Here is a 23,867-nt window from a genome sequence, read left to right as displayed (position 1 = left end):
ATCGTGGGCCAATTCAATTATGGACGATTTGAAATTAGTAGCTACTAGTAGTTGTTCTACCTCCTGTTCATTCTGTTCATTCTGATTCTTGGTAACTCTGTATAGAAGGCCTCTCCGGACTTTGAACTTGGGGTAGTTGGGTTGACTTTCGGGATCCTTCATTGTTTGTTCCCGGACATTCCTTAAGGTCGGGTCTGCAAGTGTTTCACTTCTAAAGGAGACCCTTTTCGCTTCCGGAATCCAGTCTACAAGTCCACTGAATCTTTCCACCCACTTCTTTTTCTCTTCCCGTACTTCTCTCCTAGTTTTCTTTGATAACCTCCCACTATTCTCTACAATTTCAGTATGTGAAAAAGCAGCCTTTCTTAGCCACTCAGTATCTCTAACACAGTCTTTAAAGGTGAGTAGATCTGTTCCTATTAGCACCGGGGCTGGTATATGAGGCATGATGGCTACCTCCAAAGGTGTGCTAACTCCGTTTACTTCTATAGTGACCTGTTCGGAAGGGTATGTTTTGATGTCCCCATGTACACATTTTACCGGAATTACTTGATCCCCTCTTTTCCCAGAGACACTTACTTCTGGTCTGATGGCTGTTTGTTCTCTTCCACTGTCAAGTAGATCTTGTCTGGGTACGCCGTCGACTCGGACCTCCACCATGTAATACTCCCGTCTTCTTCGGAACTCGCGATTTTGGATGCAACCGATTTCCATTGGTTCGGCCTTTGGTTTTCTTGGGCAAAACCGGGCAATGTGGCCCCATTCTCCGCAATCAAAACATTTTGGCTGTCTGTTGGTGGTGGGCATGTTACTCCCTTGTGTTCCACGCAGGGTGGCTTGGATTCAACAGAACCTGTTGGTCTGGAAGGTATGCTTTGGTTTAGTTCCAGTGGAATTGTCCGTGTTCCCCCCGCCTTTTGGAAAGCTGTAGCGATGTCTATTGCTTCGTTGAGTGTAGGTTTATGATGTTGCCGGACCCATCTTTGCATTGCGCTTGGGAGGACTTCTACAAACTGTTCTAGTTTTTCCTTCTCCAGGATTTCCGGAATAGTACAGTTTGCTGGCTTTAACCATTTTTCTGTTAAATCATGTACTCGGTAATACAGTTGCCTTGGGGTCTCTCCGTTGCAAAGTTGGGTTTCTCTGAGCTTCTGTCGATACACCCATCTCTTCCAGAATAGTTCTTTTGATGTCGGCATAGGTTGTTTCTCCATTGGGGTTTGCTGCCTGGCATGCCGCTTGCATAGAGCCAGTTAATAATGGTGCTATAAAGTGGCCCCATTTTTCCACCGGCGACTGGGAGTTCCTGGCAACTCTTTCGAAGTTTGCAAAGAAATATCCCGGATCATCACCCTGTTGGAATTTCTGCAATACATTTGAAGGGGCAGGTTTTGTTCCTCTATAGGCAATCACGGCTTCCGTTACTTGCTGTAGGGTGTCCTGGGTGGCAACTTGCAATTGTACAGCTTGTTGTAGCGCTTGCCGATCTGCTTGGGCATGGTGACTATGAACCTGCACCAATTGCTGGAGCTGCTGCTGTCCGTCTGCCAGCGCCTTGATGATTGCCTCCATGACGTGTTTTTAGATCCCACCGCTGCCACCAAATTTTGTGACAATGAGACAGTCAGGCAATGTCTTGAAGAAAGAACAAGTTTGTCTTTATTTGACTTACAAGCAAATGTCAGGATTTTCATAAACTCAAAAAAAAATAAATCAGAGTTCTTCACAGAAAGAATTTATTTTCTTCTCCTTCTGTTTTTATGAGGTGTTCTTTTTCTGGTTCTTTACAGGGGATGCAGTAAGGACCTCTGGAAATTCTTCTCCTTCTAGTCTTCATACGCCCACAACCCTCCTGCAGCTCCTGTCTCCACGTCTGGTTGGCTCTGCAACAAAACCGAGAGTGAACCAGGATTCCCATCATACCTCTGGGCTTATATAGACAGAGCTTAATTGGTCAATCAGGACCCATTTCCTTCCCAGGTTATAAATGCTCCTCCAAGACCCGCCCCCTTCTTGGGAGAATGGCGCCCTGTGTTGCTTCCCAGTTCCTGCTGCCCCCACCGCCCTGGCTGTGCCCCATTTACAGGTAAGTGAGTTTGTGTGGATGTGACTTTGTTTGTATCTGGTCGCCGGCTCTGTGAGATTCTGTTCGGGGCCGCTCTAGCTTGCTCCCGTTCTCAGGAACGTAGTTACAGCCAAACGCCAGTGTGGCTGCTGACTTGCAGCAATGCAGTGTTTCGGCCCTCGCATCCCCTTGGCCCGGGTCCGCCCACCCGCTAGAGACCCCCCTGGCAGCAGACCTTCCCCACTGGGTCCTGCCCACAGGCCGCTCTCAGCCGCTTGTTCCTCCGACTCCCCCCTGCAACTACGCACAGTTCGTCCCTTGCAGGGCAGCGTACTGGGTAGAGTTTCCCTTTCCGCGTCTCTCCGCACAGTTCGTCCCTCGCATGTCCGTATGCTGGGTGTATTTTCTTTTTCCGTGTCATGGACCCACCATCCGCCAAGCTGGTGTATTCGGGTTGCTCTGTGTCACTTCTTGCATTTTCATTTCTGTTAGGAATTGTGTTCTCCCTAGCCATTTCAAGGTTTGTTTGACGTTTCATGTCATGCTCTAGACCGTTACACCGAGATCGAGGAGACATGAAAACAAGCAAGGACAAGACAGATGCAAGGTCGGGGAGGCAGGCAAAGGTTTCCATAACCAGGTAATCCAGTAATCAGAAACAAGCAAAGATTCACAAAGTACCTCAATTAATCAGAAGCATTGGAGAGAGGCACATGGAGCACCTGTTCCATCCGTGGTCTTCACCAAGACACTGGAGATAGAGTGCGTGAGGATCTGCTGTGGGAAAGGAACCGTTGCACGACGGGCTCCTGCTAAAGCCTGTGGAAACCGACTTGCGCAGGGGACAACCTAGGGCACCGGTGGACGGTGTTCCCAAATCTGCAATAGAAAAAGAAAAGAAAAGATTTTGGGGAAAGCGCGTGGAATTAAGAGGCTTGAGGCCTGCTCCAGGAGCGCTGGTGGTAGCGGTCTGTTTCCGTTGACGCGCAAAAGGAGACTCAGGTGTGGCGCTGGTGGGCGGCATTAAGGGAGCCCTCGCTCCCGGGGCTGCGCATCAGTAAATCTAAAGGGAAAATGTATATTTCTGGTGGGATAGAGGTTCCGTTCCCGTTCCTCGCGAGGGACGCCCATACAGGATGGAGGAAAGGGGACGGGACATAGAAGTATGGTTGGGAATAGCCTTAGGCATTAGCAAAGCCATGGGCAGTCATTGGGTGGGGAAATAACCAACTGACACCTACAAGCTCTGTGTACCTCCTCACAACCCATCTCTCTCTAATGAGAACGCCAATGCATTTGTTTCGGCATACAGCTGGTGTTTAAGCAACACCTAATAGTCAATACTAAACTGCGAGACCAAGAAATCTATTTTCCTCAGGGATCTGTTTTCTGTTGTTTCCTAATGCCTAAGAAGGATGATTGCGGATCTCTACTGCTGCCATAGAAATGTCAATTTTCTACAGTCATGAATCCATCCAGGTGATACGACTGATACACAAAGTATTCTACTTCAGAGAGCATTTGCTTCTGTACAAAGAATGGCTGTTTGTGGAAGCTCACATGCATAATATTTGTAATGTATGTGGGCCTCATTCCGAGTATGCCGGGATCCTAGCGGTAGAGCCACCACGATACCAGCATTTAGTACTTATCTTCACCGGCACCGGAGTTAACCCAGGTGCCCCACCGGCAAACCCGTACTTGGGTGGTCCAGTCAAGAGCTGGTATACACAAATATCAGCACTTTACCGGACCGCCATCTTTGAATGAGGCCCTGTATGTTTTTCTGTTGGCCATGCACGAGGTATCATCACCTTAATAAAGTGCCCTAGATGCCCAACCAAAGTTAAATTTGACAGAGTCGTATTGTCGAGTTGCACAAATTCAAGCAAGCAACTGTTGTACTTAATGGGCAATTGTTTAAAAGGAAAACTATCTAGAAGATTTGTTTTGTGACCACAAGTATCGACCGGCCTATAGCCACATGGATCTATTCAAATGGATTTCATGTTTCTTGAAGGCTGAGTACACGGCCAGTGTCTGCTTATGGTAGCAAAGCGAGACTTTGGGCCTCATGGGTCCGGGTCTGGGTTCCCTGAATGGGGAATTACCGGGCCATTCCGAGTTTGGAGGGCCCGGTAATTCCTCCCTCAGGGAACCCGGGCCCGGACCTTACCCTTCCCATTCGAGCCCCCATAGGGCTCAATGGGAATGGGTGCAGGGAGCTAACAACGGGCTGATTACGACCGGCCCGTTGTTAGCTCCCTGGTCCCCTCGCGGGACCCGGTAACGATGCCTGGTTTTACCAGGCGTCCTTACCGGGTCCCGGAAGGGGACCTCGTAATGTTGCGGAATGGGTTTAACGGGTCTGCCTCCATTAGCGGAGCCGTTGACCCATTCCGCAAAGGTTGGAATGAGGACCTTTGACTTTCTTCAGAAATAGGTGTCCCTGTTGCCCAATATTCTGCTCAAATGAGGCTATGCAGTTTTTTTGTACTGCCGGGGCTGTATGTCCTTATGGATTGGGAGCAGCAAAAAAGTTTTCTGTAACCTCTAAGGATTTGGCCGTACAGTGGCCCCAAATCTCTGCGCCATAGAGAGTTGCTTGGCGCGCTTGAATTTTGTAATTGTGAAGGGCTGGTTTGACTGCAGCCCCCGCTCCCCCCAAGATCTCTCATTAATTTTCCAGTTGTGACACTGCACCTGCTCAAGGTAATTTTTGTATTTTATTTGTAATTTATATAACGCTTTACGCCAAAGCGCTGAACAAAAAGAACACACTTAACAGTACAATAAAATGCAATATTAAAAAACGAACAAAAAGTATCCATAGTTGTTCATCTAGATGAAGGTTATTCTTAAGGGTGGTACGAAATAAAGAATAAGAAGTAATAAAGCAGAGTGATAGAGGAAGAGCATTCCAGTGACATGGAGCTGGCAAAGTGAACAAACGAAACCGTGACTGGGCTTAAGGGAGGCGAGGAAGTTATAATAGAAATTGAGATGGAGAGCGAAGCACACGAGCAGGAGAATAAAATGAAATGAGAGAAGATAGCTAAGCTGGCGCAAGGCCATAAAGAGACTTGAACCAAGAGAAAGGATATTGAATTTAAGTCTGGAATTAAAGGAAAACCAACCTAAATACGATAGGGACAGATAAATGGAATCACAAGAAGAAAAAAGATATAAGAGACAAATAGAAGCATTGAAAACAGACTTACGGTAAACCAGGTGAGAGATGGGAAGACCAAAGATGCGTGCAATAAAAGAAAAGAGAAGAAATTAGTGAAGAAACCAAAAGCTTAGTGGCATCAAACGTAGTAAAAGGTTGGTATTTATGAATGTTTAAAAGATAATAGCGACAAGCATGCAAAGTAATAGAAATATGATGAGAAAAAGACAAGTCGGTGTCAAGATAAAGACCAACATTATGAGCAGAAGATGAAATAGGTGGTTGCGAAGGGGGAAATGAACCAAAAGGAGGAGGAGAGGGAGAAGGGATAGTATTAGCAGGAAAGAAAAGAACTTCAGTTTTAAGTTGTATTTAGGACGAGAAAATGATCTGAAATCCAGGATTTAATAGCCAGAAGACAAGAAACAAGGTTGTTGTGAATAGAAGATGAAAAGGAGGAAAAAGATAGACAAAGTTGGCCATCATCTGCATAGAAGTGATTTGATATCCCAAAGGACGAAATGATTGCAGCAGGAGGAGATGTGTAGAGAGAGAAAATAATCCATCTGTTTGCGCCAATTTCCAGTATCAGAAAGCCTAACTCCCAGGCAATCAAAAGCACATACTTGTTCAATTGGTCTTTTACCAATTTGTATACACGAGTTGGGACAATTTCTTTTGGGGGCCTGAGGATCATGGTTTTAGTTTTAATTTTGTTTAACTGTCAAGCCCAAGTTGTCATAAAAGATACTAAAGACTTCCATTTGTTTCTTTAGCCCCACAGGAGTCAACACAATCAGTACTGCATCGTCAGCAAAGAATAGCACTCAGTATTTATCTCTGCCAAGTCTCAGGAATGAAACCAGTACTCAAGTATGCCATGTTTCTGGTTAAATACCTTTATTGAAAACAAAAGGTTTGGTAAAAGGCCTCTCTGCTCTAAGAGGAATTCCCTTACCAAAAACGAAGTGCCAGATTCACAGAAGCGTTTTATAATGGCACAATCCCATAGGAAAACGTTCTGTGAATCAGGGCCTTAGGATCTGTCTGTGTCAGGATGTCAAAGTCAAATCCGCCCTTGTGTCCAAAAGTTCTATTCTGACCCTTTCACTATTAACTAAAATATAAGGTGAAAAGGGAAAGGTCTTTAACCTTAGGAAATTGCAAAAGAGATTGCAAACTAAGAATAAACAGCTCCTACACAAAAGTTCTCCAAGGGTGAAAAGCCTTGGTTCCGGGGTATAGCTCCCTTCCCCTGGAATCCTTCTTAAGAGAAATAATTATTTGTCTAACAGTTCTTTGTATCTTTCTTGGGCCACAACCGTACTGTTATTTACACAGCTACATTGCCTTGTAGTTCCTATTAAAAGTTCCCTTTATCTGGTAAACACAGTTGTATACTTCTTCTTAGGACATTCTGTAGGATTGTAAATGACTGATATACTACCCTGCCAGGACCTCTCATTTGTATTCACACACAATTGTATTCACTTTTTCTTTTATTGCAACTGCCTGGTATACTCTCCTGCCAGGACTTCTCATTTGTATTCATATACAATTGTAATAACTTTTTGTAGACTTGCAACTGCCTGGTATACTCCCCTGTCAGGTGTCCTCATTTGTTTTCACACACAATTGTAATAACTTCTTGTAGACTTAAAACTGCCTGGTATGCTCCCCTGGCAGGACTTCTTGTATTCACAAACAAATTTAATTGCCTGGCTTAATCTCCTGCCAGGACTTCTTAGAATTATATGTTGTTCCTCTTTTACTATAGTCACAAAAAGGACCAGGAAACGGGTCTCTGGCCTGAGTGTACCCTTATCTATTAACACAATAGAAGACTCAGGTTGATCAATTCTGTAAAAGTATTTTAATAAAAATTGTTTAATTTTTTGTTTTTACAGTTCACCCTCGAGTGAGGTACTTGAAATTTCTTAAAGAGCTGCTTCATAGATGAAAAAAGATGATTTTATTAGATTTCTCTATCCACAGGATCTTAAAAAAGGAGGACAATGCTAATAGATGTGTTTCTATTCTCTACTTCTATTCATTTAGTTTGAAAAAGTAGCGTCCAATTGTTTCTTCCGGTTTTGCTTCACAAATTTCCGGATTCCCATATTCTTCTTCTGTTCTGATCTTTTAAACATTGTTATTTCAGAATTCAGTTTGAAAAGGTTTTTACGGAATTCCCATCTATTTGTTGGGAGATCACAAATCAGGAAGTCCAGCAGGTTGTAGATAGATTAGTTACTAGTCTGGGACTATTCCTGATGTAGAAAAAGTTCCTCTTTTACTTCCACAGTTGTGCATACCCTTTTTGGCATAGTATTTCTCCTGGATACATCATTCGATTTGGATACCCCGCATATTTGTATTGCATGCAATCATATCTTGTGAGGGGCCTTGTTCACAATATACTTTCTTGTTTCTCATTCAGTCTCTTTATTTTCTCTCCTTCTGAGGCTTTCATTAGTATGGTTTATATCTGGCACAGTTGTAGAAACGCCCCATGGTCCCCATTGTGTTTGGGTTGACTCACCGGCTCTTCCTGGCGTTCCCGGACCTGTTTGCAACCAATTGGCAAATGTTTACTGCTTTCCTCGCTGGTCTGCTCTCGCTTTGCTCCGGGGTCTCTCGCAGCCTCGCCTCTGCACGCCTGTGTCGATCCAGGTCCCGGAAGGTGAAACGCTGCCTTCTGGAATTGTCATGCAGCCAGGAGTTTTCCACTCGCCCCTAGCGGGTGGCCTGTCCACTCAGCATTTCTCTTCTCCTCTTCTGCTGAGCCTCGTGGATGGATGACACATCTTTTTACAAACAGCACCAGCCTTTATAACTTGGCCTCTGGACTTTAAATCTCACGCATACAGGTGTACTTTGAAAACAACCACAACGCTCATTGAGTTTATGGCTCCTTTCATTCTGCATTGATCTTTACTTCATCCTCATCCCAGTATTTGGGTGCTTGTCGGAAAATGAGTCCATTGTTGTTGGTTGATGTAGATTACTTGGAAAATCACTTTCAAAAGTTCTAAATGATAAATGAGCTCTACATGCTGAATAATTAGAACTGGAAAAGGTTTTCTTGGAGCTTCCACATTTTAGAGCAGGAATGGAAGTTTGGTCTATAGAATCTTGGGAAAAGGTTTCTCTATTTTCTCTAAAAGTGGGTGTAGATGTATGGCGATAGGCCATGAGGTTATTCGAGGGCAAATGGGGGATACCATGTCTCACCCAATGAAGCCATGACATCTCTCTGAAGGCTGTCTTCTCCCATGTGATCCTCCCTCATGTAGCCACCCCCAGGGTCAGGATCAGGTAGCGACTGCGGTCCCCTGGCCACATGGGAGGAGGTTACTGCCGGGGAATTGGTGATGACTCCATTGGATTCCTCACAGGCATCAGTCGGTATGGTCCGCAAAGCATTGATAACACCATTGATTCTCTCTGGGAAGCCTTTTTCATCCTTAAACAGGGTTGTTGTGGCCCCACCCAGACCCCATCTCACAACTGCCTCTTTATGTGCGTAAAGTAACTTAATTGCCAACAGCAGGGGCTGCGGGACACCATGCCTGATCAGTGTTTCCCATAATTTCAGACAGGGGACTTTGTCGAAGGCTCTCTGTAGGTCCACAAATGCCATATAGGGGTTCATTTCTGGACCAGCAGATGTAGTCTAAAGACCTGGTCAGGTGTACTGACCCCTAACTGAACCCCTACCTGTAAATGGGTGATTTGGTTAGTTCTTTCTAGCAAATTACTTAAGTGATCAAGGAGTAATCTGGCAAAGATCTTCCCAGCAGCATCGAGCAAAGAAATAGGGCAAATGTTGCCTGGGTCATTCGAACCCCCCCTCCACCCCTTTTTATGTATGGCAATGATTTCTGCCTTCCTTCACAAGGGGGGTATAATGCCTACTGAGATAATGGTTCAATGTAATTACATTGACAGTAATTACTTCCCCATTCCCCGTCATTGCTACCCCTACCAAAAACCCTTCCCACCCACGTTTTACTGCTTAACCCAAAATTACCCATATTCTGTCATGTAATTTCGAAGTAATTACTTTGCAGTAAATTACCACAAAGTAATTACTGTTGATGAATGAACGGGATACCAAGATAATGGGGGACATTACGAGTTTGGAGGCAGCCATGGTGCTCTTAGCACCATGGCTGCCTCCAAACCCGTGTCCGGGTCTGGGTAGTCGGAATGGGGACTTCATTCCAACCTTGGAGGACCCGGTAAGTCCCCATTCTGAAAACCATTCCCCATTCGAGCCCCCATAGGGCTCAGTGGGAATGGGGAAGGAACTAATAATGGGCCTGCACATAGCGGGCCCGTTATTAGCTCCCTGGTCCCTTAACGGGTCCCGCTAAATGCGGCTGGTAAAACCAGCTGGCCCTAGTGGGACCCGCTAAGGAACCTCGGAATGCGACGGTAGGGGGTTAACGGCACCGGCATCCTTACCGGTGCCGTTAAACCCTTACCGCCGTACTCGTAATGACCTCCAATACCATTAAATACACACAAAGGAAAGATTAGCACCCCAGATCAATGTTTTGGAAATGAAGAGATTGACTGGTAATCGTTCCGGTCCAGGGGACTTGTTCCTACTCTGTGCATTCAATTATTTCCTACATTGTAATTAGAAGGGTCTCTATTCAGGCTAACGTATTAGGATTAAACAGAACGTTCTTTACCTTGAAAATCCTGGTTTTCTTATACATTTCACTATAGTGGTCATACCATAACTGTTTACTATGCTGTACTGTACTATTCTAATTGAACCGATTGCCACCATTTTCCAGAACTAACTAGAGTCCTTTTTATGGTTGGCGTTGGATAGTTAATCCCACTTACCCATGCAATATTTATTCTTCTTTCCTGCAATCATGTACTCTAGCATGTTTGCCAATATGTATTTTCATGCTGGTTCAAATGCTGTGGATTCCTATGGAGTCCATTGTAAACACTGCCTGTCTTGCAGAGTGCAAAACGATGGCATACAAGTGAGTAAACCACCTTTTTACTCTACACCTTTGCACTCTGCGGTGGAAATATTGAAAACTATGCTCTGGGGATCTGTGGACATCAAGGTGCAAACGTAGCAGGTCCCCTCTTCGTAATTACCAAGTACTTCCAAAATCAGACCCAAAGAAAATAATCCTCCCAGGGACTACTGTGTTTTTTCAAAGAACGTGGATTGAATTCTTAAAGGGTTCCTGAGTAATCCTAGACAAAGTTCTTTTTAAAAGGCAGCTGAACTATGTTCAATGATTTGCTTACAGCTAGAACCAGACTATTACAAATTATAGTATCTCATGTGTCAATTGGATTAGTTCATTTCGATACATTTGTTGAATTTTCTTTTGTAATGAGCGCTTTTTTAACGGAATTATATCTTTGCACTGGCCAAATTACAAAGATATATGACAGGATGTGAAGTAGGCAAAAAAACCACGTGAAACAAAGACTAACAAAAAAAACCATGTTTAAATAAAAGTCAGAAGAAATGGATGGAATAATAGTCCTATGGTAGCATGGGGGACTGATAATAAACTGGGCAAGGCAATGTCCTAAGAAATGGCCAAGCCAACAAACATTATCGCCCTCCTAAAAGGAAAACAATTCTTACGACTTAGTAAAAGGGGCCTGAAATGTGAGTCTTCACCAGTAAGCTGGCCTTTCGGAGCTGCTGGGAGTTGCCCAGTGCTGTAGGTAATGAAGTCGATACTACCTGCGGCTGGAGCGAAACGCTCATTAAGATTATCTGGAGAAGAATTGTTAACCCGGCACGCAATTAGGAGTAGAATGAGATATAAAACACTCTGGACTATGGTTTATTTATGCTCACGGTAATGGCAGGCTGGATGCCATGACAAGCCTAGACAGGAGGCAGTGATGCTATCCGGAGCAGAGCAGGTGCTTCCAGACTCTGGTGACTCAGAATGTAACAGTTTGGCTTGACCACCAAGTATAGCCGGTTTGATGGTAAACAGTCAAAAGCAGGTTGCTCCTTGGAAGAAATCCCCTTGGAAGAAATTTCACACACCCAGTTGTGGCCTCCACAGCCCAGTGACATGCAGGTTGAAACACAGAATGCAACATTGGATAGGATGTCTCCACATTTCAATGTTTTGTGTCAATGCTCTCCACGGGAAAGCTCAGCTCCCAGGTGGGTCAATTTAATTTGCAAGGATAGAGCATTTCTGCTTTTTGTGTTGAATAATAAAAGAGATGTGATCATTGGGAGCGGGAGGGATTCCGCTTTAATATATTTTACATAGCCAGAGTGCAAGACGTAAGAAATAGCTCCCTGGGGCATTGTAAATGCTGTGGATTACTTACTCAGAAAGCCTGACATATCGAGGGAACCGAGGACTGTTGCGGGTCACTGAATACCAGGCATTGCCCTGACCTTTTGGGTGCTATGGCTTTTAGCACCAGTTGCACTGAGGAGCCATGACTACCCCCTCAACCTTGGGTTGCTGTGGCAACATGGGTACACCGTGGGAAGCCAGGCACAGAGGTGACATCACTCCTCTCTTTTGCGTAGGCTTAGGTGGCTGTGCTCCGCTCGGGGGCGTGCAGGAAGTGCCATTCACCTAGTCAAGTAGAGTGGAAGTTGTTTGGCTGGAGGGAGCATGCTGATTGGCCGGCCGACCAGCAACACTCCAAAAAGAGCGCTTATATTTTGTTTTATTTTTTGTGAAATCCATGGATGAAGTTTTCTCTTGTCGTTTTCCTACAGAAATGTTGAAATGTCCTTTGATGCATATCAATGGTCATTCCCTTCCTCAAATGAAGTTTCTTCCTCCCTAGACGTGATAGAGAGAGTGAGTTAGCAATCCATTCTCTTTTGCCTGGATTCCCAAATCAAGTAGTATCTTCTTAACGTTAGCTCATTTTGTTAGTAACATTGTTAGTAGAACTACAGTTTCTGCTAATCGAATCGTACAATAGGAGAGGCCAGAGTATCTATGACTATGCATAGTCGCCCAGCTGCTTCACATAGGTGAGAGTCTGTTCTTTTGAACTGCGCTGCCAGGGACAAAATCAGACCTCTAGGTTGTTTGACATTTACTAGTTCTTTCTTTACAATGCCTTCCAGCACCATATTGTTGCCTCCCACATGTGTAACCACGGTAAAAACATAAGTAGCTACCACTATCTTAACCTCAAACTCCTATATACAATTCTAGAGTGTATATTTTACCAGGCTAATTAAAGGGAAGTGTTGACACCAAAACAGAGGTTTTGAAACAAATGAGGGTTCCCTTATTCAGTGTCCTCTGCATGGTAGTGCGCAATGCGTAGCGTTTGTGCATTTCTAAATTATTGAAGATATTTCTCCCAAGATGGTGCATTCTACAAATGATCCAGGCTGAGTTACTGCTCATCAGTCTTATCCTCCTTTCTCTTCTGCCAAGGTTCTAGAGTCATTCTTGAATTGTTCTGATCGGTTAAGAACCTGTCCCTAAATCCCATGGCTCCCTCTGTCATAGCATAATGGATGCATGTTTTATTTTATGATGGTCCTGACTATGTCACAGATCATCCTATAGATTTCCAGGAAAGATGAACGCCTCTGATCTGTGCTGCTCATTTAAAAATGTCAAAGCTGGGAGTTCTAGTAAGCAACACATTATACTGCTTATGTGATACTTTGCGTACAAAATGTAAAACAAAGTTTGATTGTTAATTTATTGCACGTTTTGAGTTTTTTCTATTGCCCTTTTTTTGTTGAAGGTGCCAAGCGGCTGACCAACCGTGCAACTCTGTGGTATGTGCCTCTATCCCTTAAGAATGTTGACAAGATTATTGAAGTGCCACCTATTCAGGTAAACTCCTGTGTTCCCTAAACATGTTATGCATCACTTGCCTTAGACAAAAACTCTTGCTTATTTGTGTTCTGTAAAGCAAGGTAATATGTATTGTAAACATAAATGTTGTCACATTATTCTTGCTAAAGGAATCATTGAAAATGTCACGTTGAACCCACATTGTATTTAGAGTAGAATGAGCTATATGGTTATGTGGTTTCTCAGTTCAAATGACAGCTCTACAACAACTAACTGACCTTTAAAAAAAATCATTAACCTGAATCTACATGTATAACGTGGTCATAATAAAGCGATAATCAGTGATGTGCTGGATTTTTCCACTCAATGACGGTTGAATTTGTTAAGGAGTCAAACACATTTGATGAATTGTTATTATCAGTCTTCGTTTACTTTAGGTCACCACACATATACATTCATACTGACAAAGGACTTACTAATACTGAATATTGGGTGTGAAGAATCTGGCCCACAGCAAGCCTTGACTGCAGGAGACAATTGATGTACAGGTGGTATAAGATCTAAAAGCTTTTTGTGGGCCTTTGCTTTCTTCGCACAAAGACATTTGCATCCTTGAGATGGATGCCTGGTAGTGGGGTCACTAGAAATCAGTATTGGTGTGGCAGGGGGATGGGCAAACCAGGCGGAAAAAATACATCATGGTGGGGCGGGGTGATGGAACATCAAATAAGGGTCAACAGGCCAAACGGGTTTAAGTATACCTATATTTTACCAATCTGGTTAAAAAAAGTGTAATTGAGCATGTTCACAGTGGGTTTAATGCGTTTTGCATCAAGTTAATATACATCCTAAAAAGTTAACTCAAGTTCATCAGCTGCAAAAATGCCTTTGCAGTCAATAAGAGACTGCATCACAGCTTTGAATAATGTGTAGTTCGAAGCGGTATTTAGCAGAAGAGACATCACTTCCGGCTCTGCTTTAAATAATACCTAGTCAAAAATAGTCATTTTAACAGAAGAGATATCCCTCATACCTCAGTTTCAAATGATAGTCAAGGACAGTCTGTTTAACAAATTAAATATTGCATAAAGGTGCCAAATACAGGGGGAAAGGAGGCAACTTCTCCCTTGTTTCTTTAGGAATGGTTGCATGAATCTTACTTTGCCCCCGTACGATTGTTCACAGTTTTCATTTCCTGGTTGTACACCCCAGTGACAGCTGGTGAATTTTTTGATTGGAGGGGTGCCAATATTTCCCCCAAATATGGCAGTGTGACTGAGCCTAGTGAGGGAGCCTGAACCAATTAAGAGGAACAGGGGGGATTCCCACCCAGAGATTTAAAAAAAATAATGACTTCAAATGGTGCAGAAATTGGATAACATGTCAAAATGTTTGAAATTAGTTTTGTACGGTAATGCATGAAAAAATACAATAGATGCAAGTCACCAACAGTGCAAAGGAGCAATTCGCCAAACACATTTTCAAGTTGCATTTGCCAACATTATATGCCAGCATGAAAACATTGTAACACTGGCTGCGTCCATACGTTTCCAGGCTGGCTGCACCAATATATGGCAGTATTCCCATTTAAGCACATGTTCACATTTGCATTATGCATAATGCCAGTAATGATACTGTAATAATTGGCTGCATTAAAATACCATTCTAGCTATATAATAACACTTATCGTGCTTGCTTATCCAAGATACTCAATACAAAATGTAAAGCAACAGTAAATACATGGCTAGACTCCCTGCACCAAAATGCCAGTCTAGCCACGTAATAACACTTATGTTTGCCTTTTTAAAGATGCCCAATACAAAATGAGTAACACAGTAAGAAATGGCTAGACTGGCTTCACCAAAATCCCATTCTGGCAATACAATAGCACTTATCATGCTTACTTTCTTAAAGATGCCCAATACAAAATAACATGCCACAGAAAGAAATGGCTAGTCTGGGTGCATTAAAATGCCAGTTTAGCGACATCGACGTAATAACACTTACCATGCTTGCTTTATCATAGAAGCCCAATAAAAAATGCCATGCCTGCCCTCTGTGTCCCCCAGCGCCACACACACAGTGTGATTATGTGTGCATGCAAGGTGCTGGGGGGGCCCAAGGAGTAGGCATGGTATTTTTAACTAGGCATCTATCATAGACGGCCAGCAACAACAAAAAATACCAAGCCTGCCCCCTTGGGCCTCCCAAGCACCTCACATGGGTAGATGATTTTGGCTGATGCACAACCAATCTCCTGCCAAAACAAACTCCACGTCCCAGTACAAACACATACGCACACACATTCACACAATCTTCCCACGCAGCATGCAGTCTCTCATTCACACGCACACCCATCATCATACACTCATGCATTACACACAACACAAGCATACACGTATACATGCACATATTTAAACTAACATACCTTCTGCCCTAGTCCTGATGTTTCCTCCCAGCGCTCGAGCTTCCACGTAGCATGAACAACAAGCAGGATGCAAAGAGCGATTCCTGGCTCATGTACATGCGTGCAAGAGCTTGAGCACTAATGACGAAGTGGCCTGCTCTGTTTGTATGTGCGAGGAGGCACAACAGTGCTTCCCATCGCACATACAAACATGCAATTCCTCAACTAGCATCCCCAATGGGCCATGCAATGTTGGGAAAGCAAAACGCCCCAGGCTTTGCCTGGCTCATTGGATTTACAAGGCTGCAGAATAGAACGGTCAAACGGAAACCACGTTTTCCTTTAACAGTTCAAGCAGCCGAGGAGCAGTATTTACACTGGCCTGGCTCCATGGCTCCTCAATAATGGGCGAAGGTACCCAGGGTCGGCACCCCGCACTCATTATGGAGAAGCCTCTGCTGGTAAACTGTCAGTACATCTATGCACAGGGGCCGTGTAGCTGGAGATTAAATACTGTTCACTTTGAAGTCATGTTTCTCCAGCATGGGGTCTGGCATGGATTCACATGCTCATGAATATTCCCCGTCGTCAGGCTGGGAATCCTCGGTAAAGAAAAATCAGTATCAGTTTCGTTTCTGATCTGACATCCGTAGTAGTAACCAATCACTGATCTCTGCGTCATACTGACCACAGCCAATGACTGCCCTCTCCCTAAGCCCCGCTTTGGCAGCCATCTTCAGATTTTTACCGCACGTTCAAGTGTTGGGAGTCCTTGTGCTAGCTCTCGAGCTTTTACTGCGTGTTTCGCGCTTTTTCAGGTGAATTTTCAATTTTTTTTCGGTTATTCAAGCCTCAAGCTCCACCGTTTCTACTCCCGTTAACGGCTACCCTTTGCAGGATTTTCCTACGCCCCTCAAGGGTGAAGATTTCGTTGAATCAACTTCTTGGAGGATTCCAGAAGATTCGCAGCCTACTTCGAGATGGCCCAGGACGCGAGTTCGTCACCCGGACCCAAGCTGTTTTGCAGCTGCCCTGGATGCGGGCTGCAGAATTTGTTTAAGGAGGACGAACATTTGCGATGCCTCTACTGTCTTCATGGGGACAAGACTCATGTAGAGAAGGACTGCCAGTTCTGCAAGAACTTGTCGGAGCGGACCATGAGGGACCGTCGATCTCGTCTCGCCAGCTGGTTGGAGAAGGGCTCAACGGGTGAGAAGAAGAAGAAAGGGTCCGAGCGGGCTTCTAAGTCCTGTGCGGGCGCCCTGGCGACGGGGGCCCAACACCAGGCCAAGCGCTGCGAGTCCTCTGGCTCCGGGAGCGCCGAAAGGTCGGGCTCTTCGGTCGCCAGGCAGGGCGCGCCTTCCCTGGCACGTCAACCACGAGCCAGCGCTCCGGTTCGGGGAAGAGGAAGTCCGAGACCCCGGGTAAGCTTCGGGAGAAGCCCCGTCCGATCTCAGAAGAGGGGGAGCGAGGCATCGCCCCTCCCCCTAAGGAGAAGGCCTGGGACGCACCTAAGGTGGTGAAGGCCCCTACCCAGCAGGCAAAGGCCTCTATCGAGGCGATCGCGGCGACTCTGGCCAAGCTGGCAGAGACCCCGCCAGCGGAGACTGCCTCCGGGACTAGAGTTTCCCTGCCACCAAGGAGGGAATCCTCTTTTCAGCCCATCGTCATGGCCACTATGATGGAAGAAGCGAGGGGGGGCATGGTAGCCTCCTCGAGCTCGGAGTCAGCCTCGGAGGAGGAACTGACCGAGGCCGTGAGGAATCTCGAAGTCCAAATCGAGAAGGTTCGATCCCGTAAGGAAGATCCTCGGGAGATAACCGAGGAAGACGACGATGGCGAGGAAGAGCAGCCTTCCCTTCCGGCGGAACCGGAACCTAGGCCTCAGGATAGCTCGGCGGCCATTTTGTCTGTGATCCAGTCCTTCTGCTCTGAGATAAGGACGAGATTACCACGGCCCAGGCCGGAGGACCCGAAACCTGGCCCGTCGGGAAGTCCTCAGAACAAACAACAGAGGACCCAACCCTCTCCTCCACTCGCCCCCGTAAGGCCTACAGTTCCCTCCTCATCCTCCCACGAGTCGGGAGATGACGGTGCGATGGGCTCGACGACGGGTTCTGAGGGCGACGATGACGGAATGGGTCTCCCGTCTCCCGTCGCACGGGCCTCGCCGCCCGACGAGATTGGCTCATTCCATGCCATGATCGCCAAGGCGTCCGAATTGTTCCAGCTCTGCCCAGAGGAGCAGAAAAAGGAAGGTTTCCTCTATCAGCGCCAGGAGGCCAAGAGGAAGACTGTCATCGCGGTGCCTCTAATCGATGACCTCTGGGAGGAGGGCCTGTCGGTTCTCAAGAACCCCTCCACGGCACCAGCCAAACGGGACTGGTACGAGAAGAAGTACCGGGTCCCCGAAACCGCTCCCCTGTGCCTCAGGGCCCAGCCAACGCCAGACTCGGTCGTCTCGGCGGCGGCGAAGAAGAAAGCGGCGGGGTCAGGAGCCTTGACGTCGAATTCCCCGCCGGACGGTGAGGGAAAGAAGTTGGACGCCATGGGGCGGCGGGTCATTTCGTCGGCGATCAAAGCCGCCAACTCCCTGGCGATCGTGGCCCGTTACGATAGGGAGCTCTTGTTTAAGCTGGCTCCCATATTGGACTTCCTACCAGACGACAAGAGGTCCGAGGCCCTGGAAATACTTCAAGAAGGCGAGGTGGCGTCGGACCACACCATAACGGTGGCAACCGATATTGCCGATACCGGGTTCCGCCAGCTGGGCAACGGTGTTTGCCTACGACGACGGGGTTGGCTCCGGGCGACCGACTTCCGTCAGGACGTCCAGACCAGGGTGTTGGACATGCCGTTCGACGGCAGCAACTTGTTCGGGAAGGCGGTGGACGAATCCCTCCAAGTCATAAAGACGGACACGGAGACGGCCCGCGCCCTAGGAGCCCTTCAGCAACGACAGCCCTTTTGGAGCTCTGGAGGCAGACAGGGTGCCTCCAAGGGATCCAGCGGTGGTTCGTCGTTCTACCGCCAGGTGGCACGCTCCTCGTCTCGGGAGGCCTACAGGGGTCGCGGCAAGCAGGGAGTGCCTCGCCGCCAAGGTGGCCAGGGCGGCAAGGCCACCACCTCCAAGCAGGACTGAACTGGCCGTGGCCTCGGGCCCCCACCGAAGCACCCCGGTGGGAGGCCGGCTGACGAAGTTCGTCGGCGTGTGGAAGTCCATCTCCACCGACCGGTGGGTGCTGGATACCCTGGCAAGAGGACACTCTATCGAATTCCTGAAGAAGTGCCCTCACGTTCCACCTGTGGCCAGGAAGGAAAATCACGTCCCGCAACTGCTGTTGGAAGTACGGGCGATGCTCAGGAAAGGCGCCATCGAGCTTGTCCCGAAGAGGGTCCGGGGTGTACTCAAGGTACTTCCTCGTCAGGAAGAAGACGGGCGGCTGGCGCCCCATCCTGGACCTTCGTCGTTTGAACAAATACATCCGGTCCCGAAAGTTCAGGATGGTCACCCTCCAGCACGTGCTGGGACAGCTGGAGGAAGGCGACTTTCTATCGTCGTCGGACCTGGAGGATGCTTACTTCCACGTTCCCATCCTCAAAAGTCACCGAAAGTTCCTCAGGTTCGTCGTCCAGGGACGCCATTACCATTCAGAGCACTGCCGTTCGGATTGAAGTCGGCCCCCAGGGTCTTTACCAAGTGCCTAGCACCTGTGGTGGCGCGGCTGCGCCTGCAGGGGATTCACGTCTACCCCTACCTGGACGACTGGCTCATCCGCTCAAGGACGAGGGAACTCGCCGTCGAACACACTGCGAGGACTGTCCAGCTACTCACAGACCTGGGATTCGCCATAAATTACCCAAAGTCCCACCTGGTGCCGTCGCAGGTGGCCCTGTTTCTGGGAGCGAAGCTCGATACAGTGAGGCGCCTGGCGGCACCGTCGGAAGAACGGACGAAGACCATTCTAGGCAAAGTGCAGCGTCTGCTAGCCACAGACGTGGCCAGGGTGAGGTCCATCAAGTCCCTCCTGGGGATGATGTCCTCTTGCATCTACCTGGTGCGCCTCTGCAGACTACGGACACCTTCGAAGACAGGGTCCCCCTCAACGAGGTGTTCCGTCGAGCGATTCTGTGGTGGGGCGTTCGAGCGCACCTCACGGCGGGCAAGGACTTTCAGACACCGGCGTACCAGGAGACGGTGACGACGGACGCCTCCCTGGAAGGCTGGGGCGCCCACACCGGAGATCTCCACGCAAGAGGCCTCTGGCTCCCGGAGGAGAGGCTTCTGAACATCAACGTCCTGGAACTCCGAGCCGTGTTCTGGGCTCTCAAATCGTTCCTCCCGTCGCTCAAGGGCAAGGTGGTGCGGATCTTCACAGACAACACCACAACAATGTTTTACATACGGAAGCAGGGAGGCACCAGATCCCCAGCCGTATCCAAGAGGCACAGGATCTGTGGCACTGGGCGGTCGGCCAGGGGATGTTCCTGGTTCCCTTCCACCTGGCAGGAGAAAGAAACACCATCGCCGACTCGCTCAGCAGGGAGCTGCGCGCGTGTCACGAGTGGGAACTGCGCCAGGATCAGGTGGATCAACTCTTCCGACGATGGGGCAAACCTCAAATCGACCTGTTCGCAACAGCGACGAACTCGAAGTGCAAGAGGTTCGCCAGCAGGTTTCCCCAGCCGAGAAGCATGGGCGATGCGTTCTCGTTCCCCTGGGATGGCCTATACCTGTATGTGTTCCCTCTGTTGCCGTTGCTGCTTCGACTCATCAACCAGCTCAAGAGGTCCCGGTGCAGGATGATCCTCGTCGCACCGGCGTGGCCGAGGCAGATCTGGTTCCCGGACCTTCTGGACTTGTCAACGTCCCCTCCCATCAGGCTGTTGGCGGACGCGGACCTTCTCTCCAGAGAAGGAGGCGCCATCTTCCACCACGACCCGGCGTCGCTGAACCTGCAGGCTTGGCTCCTGCAGTGCTAGAGTTTGGAGGCTACGATATACCGGCCGATTGCAGAGAGGTTCTTGCAAAGGCCAGGGCGTCCTCGACTCTCAAATGCTACGGTCATAAGTGGAAGAGGTTCTCTATCTGGTGCCGAGCACAGAAGATCAACCCCCTACGGATTACGGCCCCTCAAGTGCTGCCGTACCTGCTATCGCTGGCAAAGGCTGGGCTAGCCCATGCCTCCATAAAGATTCATCTGGCGACGATCTCCAGATATACCAGAACCACAGGACGGACGTCCCTGTGGTCCCATCGACTGGTAAAAGAGTTTATGAAAGGACTGTTCCGGTCGTTCCCGCCGGTGAAGGCCCTGGCCCCGGCGTGGGAACTTAACGTGGTGCTGACCAGGCTCATGGGGCCCCCATTCGAGCCGATGCACTCTGCACCGATGAAGTTTGTGTCGTGGAAGACTGCATTCCTGGTGGCCATTACCTCTGCACGACGAGTGGGAGAGATCCAGGCCCTATCCTGCAAAAAGCACCGTACTTGACTTTCCATGCCTCGAGGGTGGTGCTTAGGACGCACCCCTCCTTTATGCCCAAGGTGCCGTCGGACTTCCATCTTAATGAGCCCCTGGTGTTACCTGTTTTCTTCCCGTCTCCTTCGTCGCCGGCCGAGAGGTCTTTGCACTCGCTGGATGTGGCTAGAGCGCTGAAGTTCTACGTGGACCGCATGAAGAGTTTTCGGAGGACATCACAGCTATTCGTGAACTTTGGACCTGTGAATCAAGGGCAGGCTCTCTCGAAGTCTTCTATGTCCAGATGGCTCTCCGGCTGCATCATGCACTGCCACCGGTTGGCTAACCGACCGCTGCCAGGCCGTCTGAGAGCCCATTCGACCAGAGTGATCGCTGCTACTACGGCGTTCTTATCTGGTGTGCCCCTGCTGGATATCTGCAGGGATGCTACGTGGAGGTCGACGCACACCTTCACGAGATTCGACTGCGTCGATCGGGATTCCAGGGAGGAGTCCAGGGTCGGCCAAGCAGTGCTGCGCAACCTGTTCGCTTAAGGTGCCTGGTGAGGAGGTAAGAGATGCTTAATGTTGAGTTTTTTTATTGCTTAATGTTGAGCCTTTTGCCACCTCCCGTGGTTGTGCATGTGTGTACTGCTATGTATTCTTATATTCATGAGCATGTGAATCCATGACAGACCCCATGCTGGAGAAGGAACAAGTTACTTACCTGTAACTGTTGTTCTCCAGCATGGGTCTGGCATGGATTCACATGTGAACCCTCCCGCCTACCCCTCTGCGGCTCTTCACTTGGTCATACTGCCACTTCACGTGCTACCAAATCTGAAGATGGCTGCCAGAGGCGGGGCTTAGGGAGAGGGCAGTCATTGGCTGTGGTCAGTATGACGCAGAGATCAGTGATTGGTTACTACTACGAAAGACAGATCAGAAACGAAACTGATACTGATTTTTCTTTACCGAGGATTCCCAGCCTGACGACGGGGAATATTCATGAGCATGTGAATCCATGCCAGACCCATGGTGGAGAACAAGTTACAGGTAAGTAACTTGTTCCACATGAACTGCCCTGTTGTTAATCCATCGATTTGAACACATTAAGGGATCAATAGACATAGATGTCCTACAGTAGAAGGCTACCAGGGTAGCTCAGCAGTTTGATTGACTGTTTCTAAGAAGTTATATATTTAAAACTGGCTGTAAATCTTATGACTTTTAGCAATTCCTTTAAAAAAAAACAAGTGCTATAAAATGTGTTCGGCCAGGGGATGGGTTGGGGTGGTATTCAGGGTGAGGGTGGGGGAACTTTTGCCCCCATCGTGAAAATCAAAAGCTCGCATCCATGAACCCACAGTTTTCGTCGGCACAATAGAAACATGTATTTGTGATTAAGCAGGTTGGCAAGCATATAACAGCTTTAGAAATATATCCTGTGCTAAAAGACAAAGGAAGGGGCACAGAAATCACAGGGTATTTGTGTGGCAGTCCGATCTAAAAAATCAACACATTTTAAAGAAAACAAGTACGTTTAAGAGCTTGTTTCAGTTTGAAAACGTATTTTTCTTTTTTCTAGACGAATGTAAGATGCACATTTGGGAAACAATAGTGTGCCAGCATGTAGTTAGCCTGCTTTTAACAGTGATGTCCCCAACCCCAGTGATATTCATTGCCCATTGATACCCATGGTGTCCCTTTCAGGACAGAAGAAAGAACTGAGCAAATAGGGCCTAAAAACACACGAAGGGCGGATGAGAGAAGGAGCCCCTTTAAGGACCCTGGAAAGAGTTCTTTGCCAGAGGTGGAAGGGAGGGGTAGGCCACCAATTGGGGGGGGGGGGGAGCAAAGCAGCCAAGAGGGATAGCTTTGGTGTGGTGAGAACCCTGAAGATGGTGCACCATTTTTTGAAGTGTATGTAGTGTGTCAGTGAAAGCCAGCATAGAGCGATCGCTGTGTCATATTTCTCGCTGTGTAATATTTCCAGATGACTGTGACAAGGTGAGCTGTGGCATGATATAATACTTTAAGGGTTATAGAGAGTAGTCTGGGTGTCCTGGGAAGTTTGCATTACTGCCATCAGTATGCAAGATGACAAGATTCTGGAGTGTGGTTTGGTATTTGGAGATTGGAAAGTAAAATTTGCTTGATTTTATTGTTTGACAACAGCAATTTCTATCTGCCATTTAGGCCTTTCTGTGCAGTGTGAGAGATTAATGAGGGACTTGCTTTATACTGAATCATGTTACTGTGTGCAGAATGCAAGAGTAGTTGTTATCCAGAGTAAAGTGTTGTACAGTATTCCAGGCCAAGTGCATAGATATTGGTGAGAGCCATTTTAATTATATGTTCTAATGCGACTGTTAGAGTACCACTTAGAGGTTGTGAAGGTGGTTGGAAAAGTATACCATACAGTACACAGAAACAATATGCTCTTCTTGATAACCCCCATTGCCTCCCCGATTTGACAAAGTCACATGAGCGCGACGGCAGAGATTCCTGTCGCGCATTTGCAGCATAAATAAAGTGGCCGTACCCTGGAGCTCGTCAGAGCGTGCCGGGAACCCAAATGAGCAAGACCTTCATCCGCGTATTCTTTAAAGGTACGAGAGGCCAATGCCTGCAAGTGGGGGTCCCGCGATCACGATACCGAGCATCACACTGGCGATGAGGCGACTTGATAGGGGATCCATATTCCGACATTAGAATCAGGGTCTACATCACTGTTTCGATGCCTACCAGGAGCGCTACCCGCGTCGGAAAATTCAATCCGCCATTTTATGCTTTGGATGTTTGCGGCCCCACACGTGAGGTGCTCGTGCGCAATCCAGTGTATCTTTTGAGCTCATTAGGGTGAAATTGAGCTAAAAAGGCCACGGGAGCCACCAGGAAGGGTCTGGGGGCGGGGGGCACCATTTTCAACAAAAAAAAGTGCATGTCAAAAGACT

General features: G+C 47.6%; 1 protein-coding gene across 2 annotated transcripts in view; it reads left to right on the top strand.

Moving 5' to 3' along the window:
* The window catches only part of ACOT7 (acyl-CoA thioesterase 7), a 1,725,032-nt gene that overhangs the window by 546,826 nt on the left and 1,154,339 nt on the right, over positions 1–23,867 (top strand). For both annotated transcript variants that reach the window (XM_069610292.1, XM_069610291.1), the window contains exon 4: positions 12,990–13,081. In XM_069610292.1, coding sequence (XP_069466393.1) covers positions 12,990–13,081 — 92 coding nt within the window. The remainder of the gene's footprint in view (positions 1–12,989; positions 13,082–23,867) is intronic.

Source organism: Ambystoma mexicanum, chromosome 8 (assembly GCF_040938575.1).
Source record: "Ambystoma mexicanum isolate Mex_15411 chromosome 8, UKY_AmexF1_1, whole genome shotgun sequence".
Lineage (NCBI taxonomy): Eukaryota > Metazoa > Chordata > Amphibia > Caudata > Ambystomatidae > Ambystoma > Ambystoma mexicanum.
This window is presented reverse-complemented; position numbering and strand designations above follow the sequence as displayed.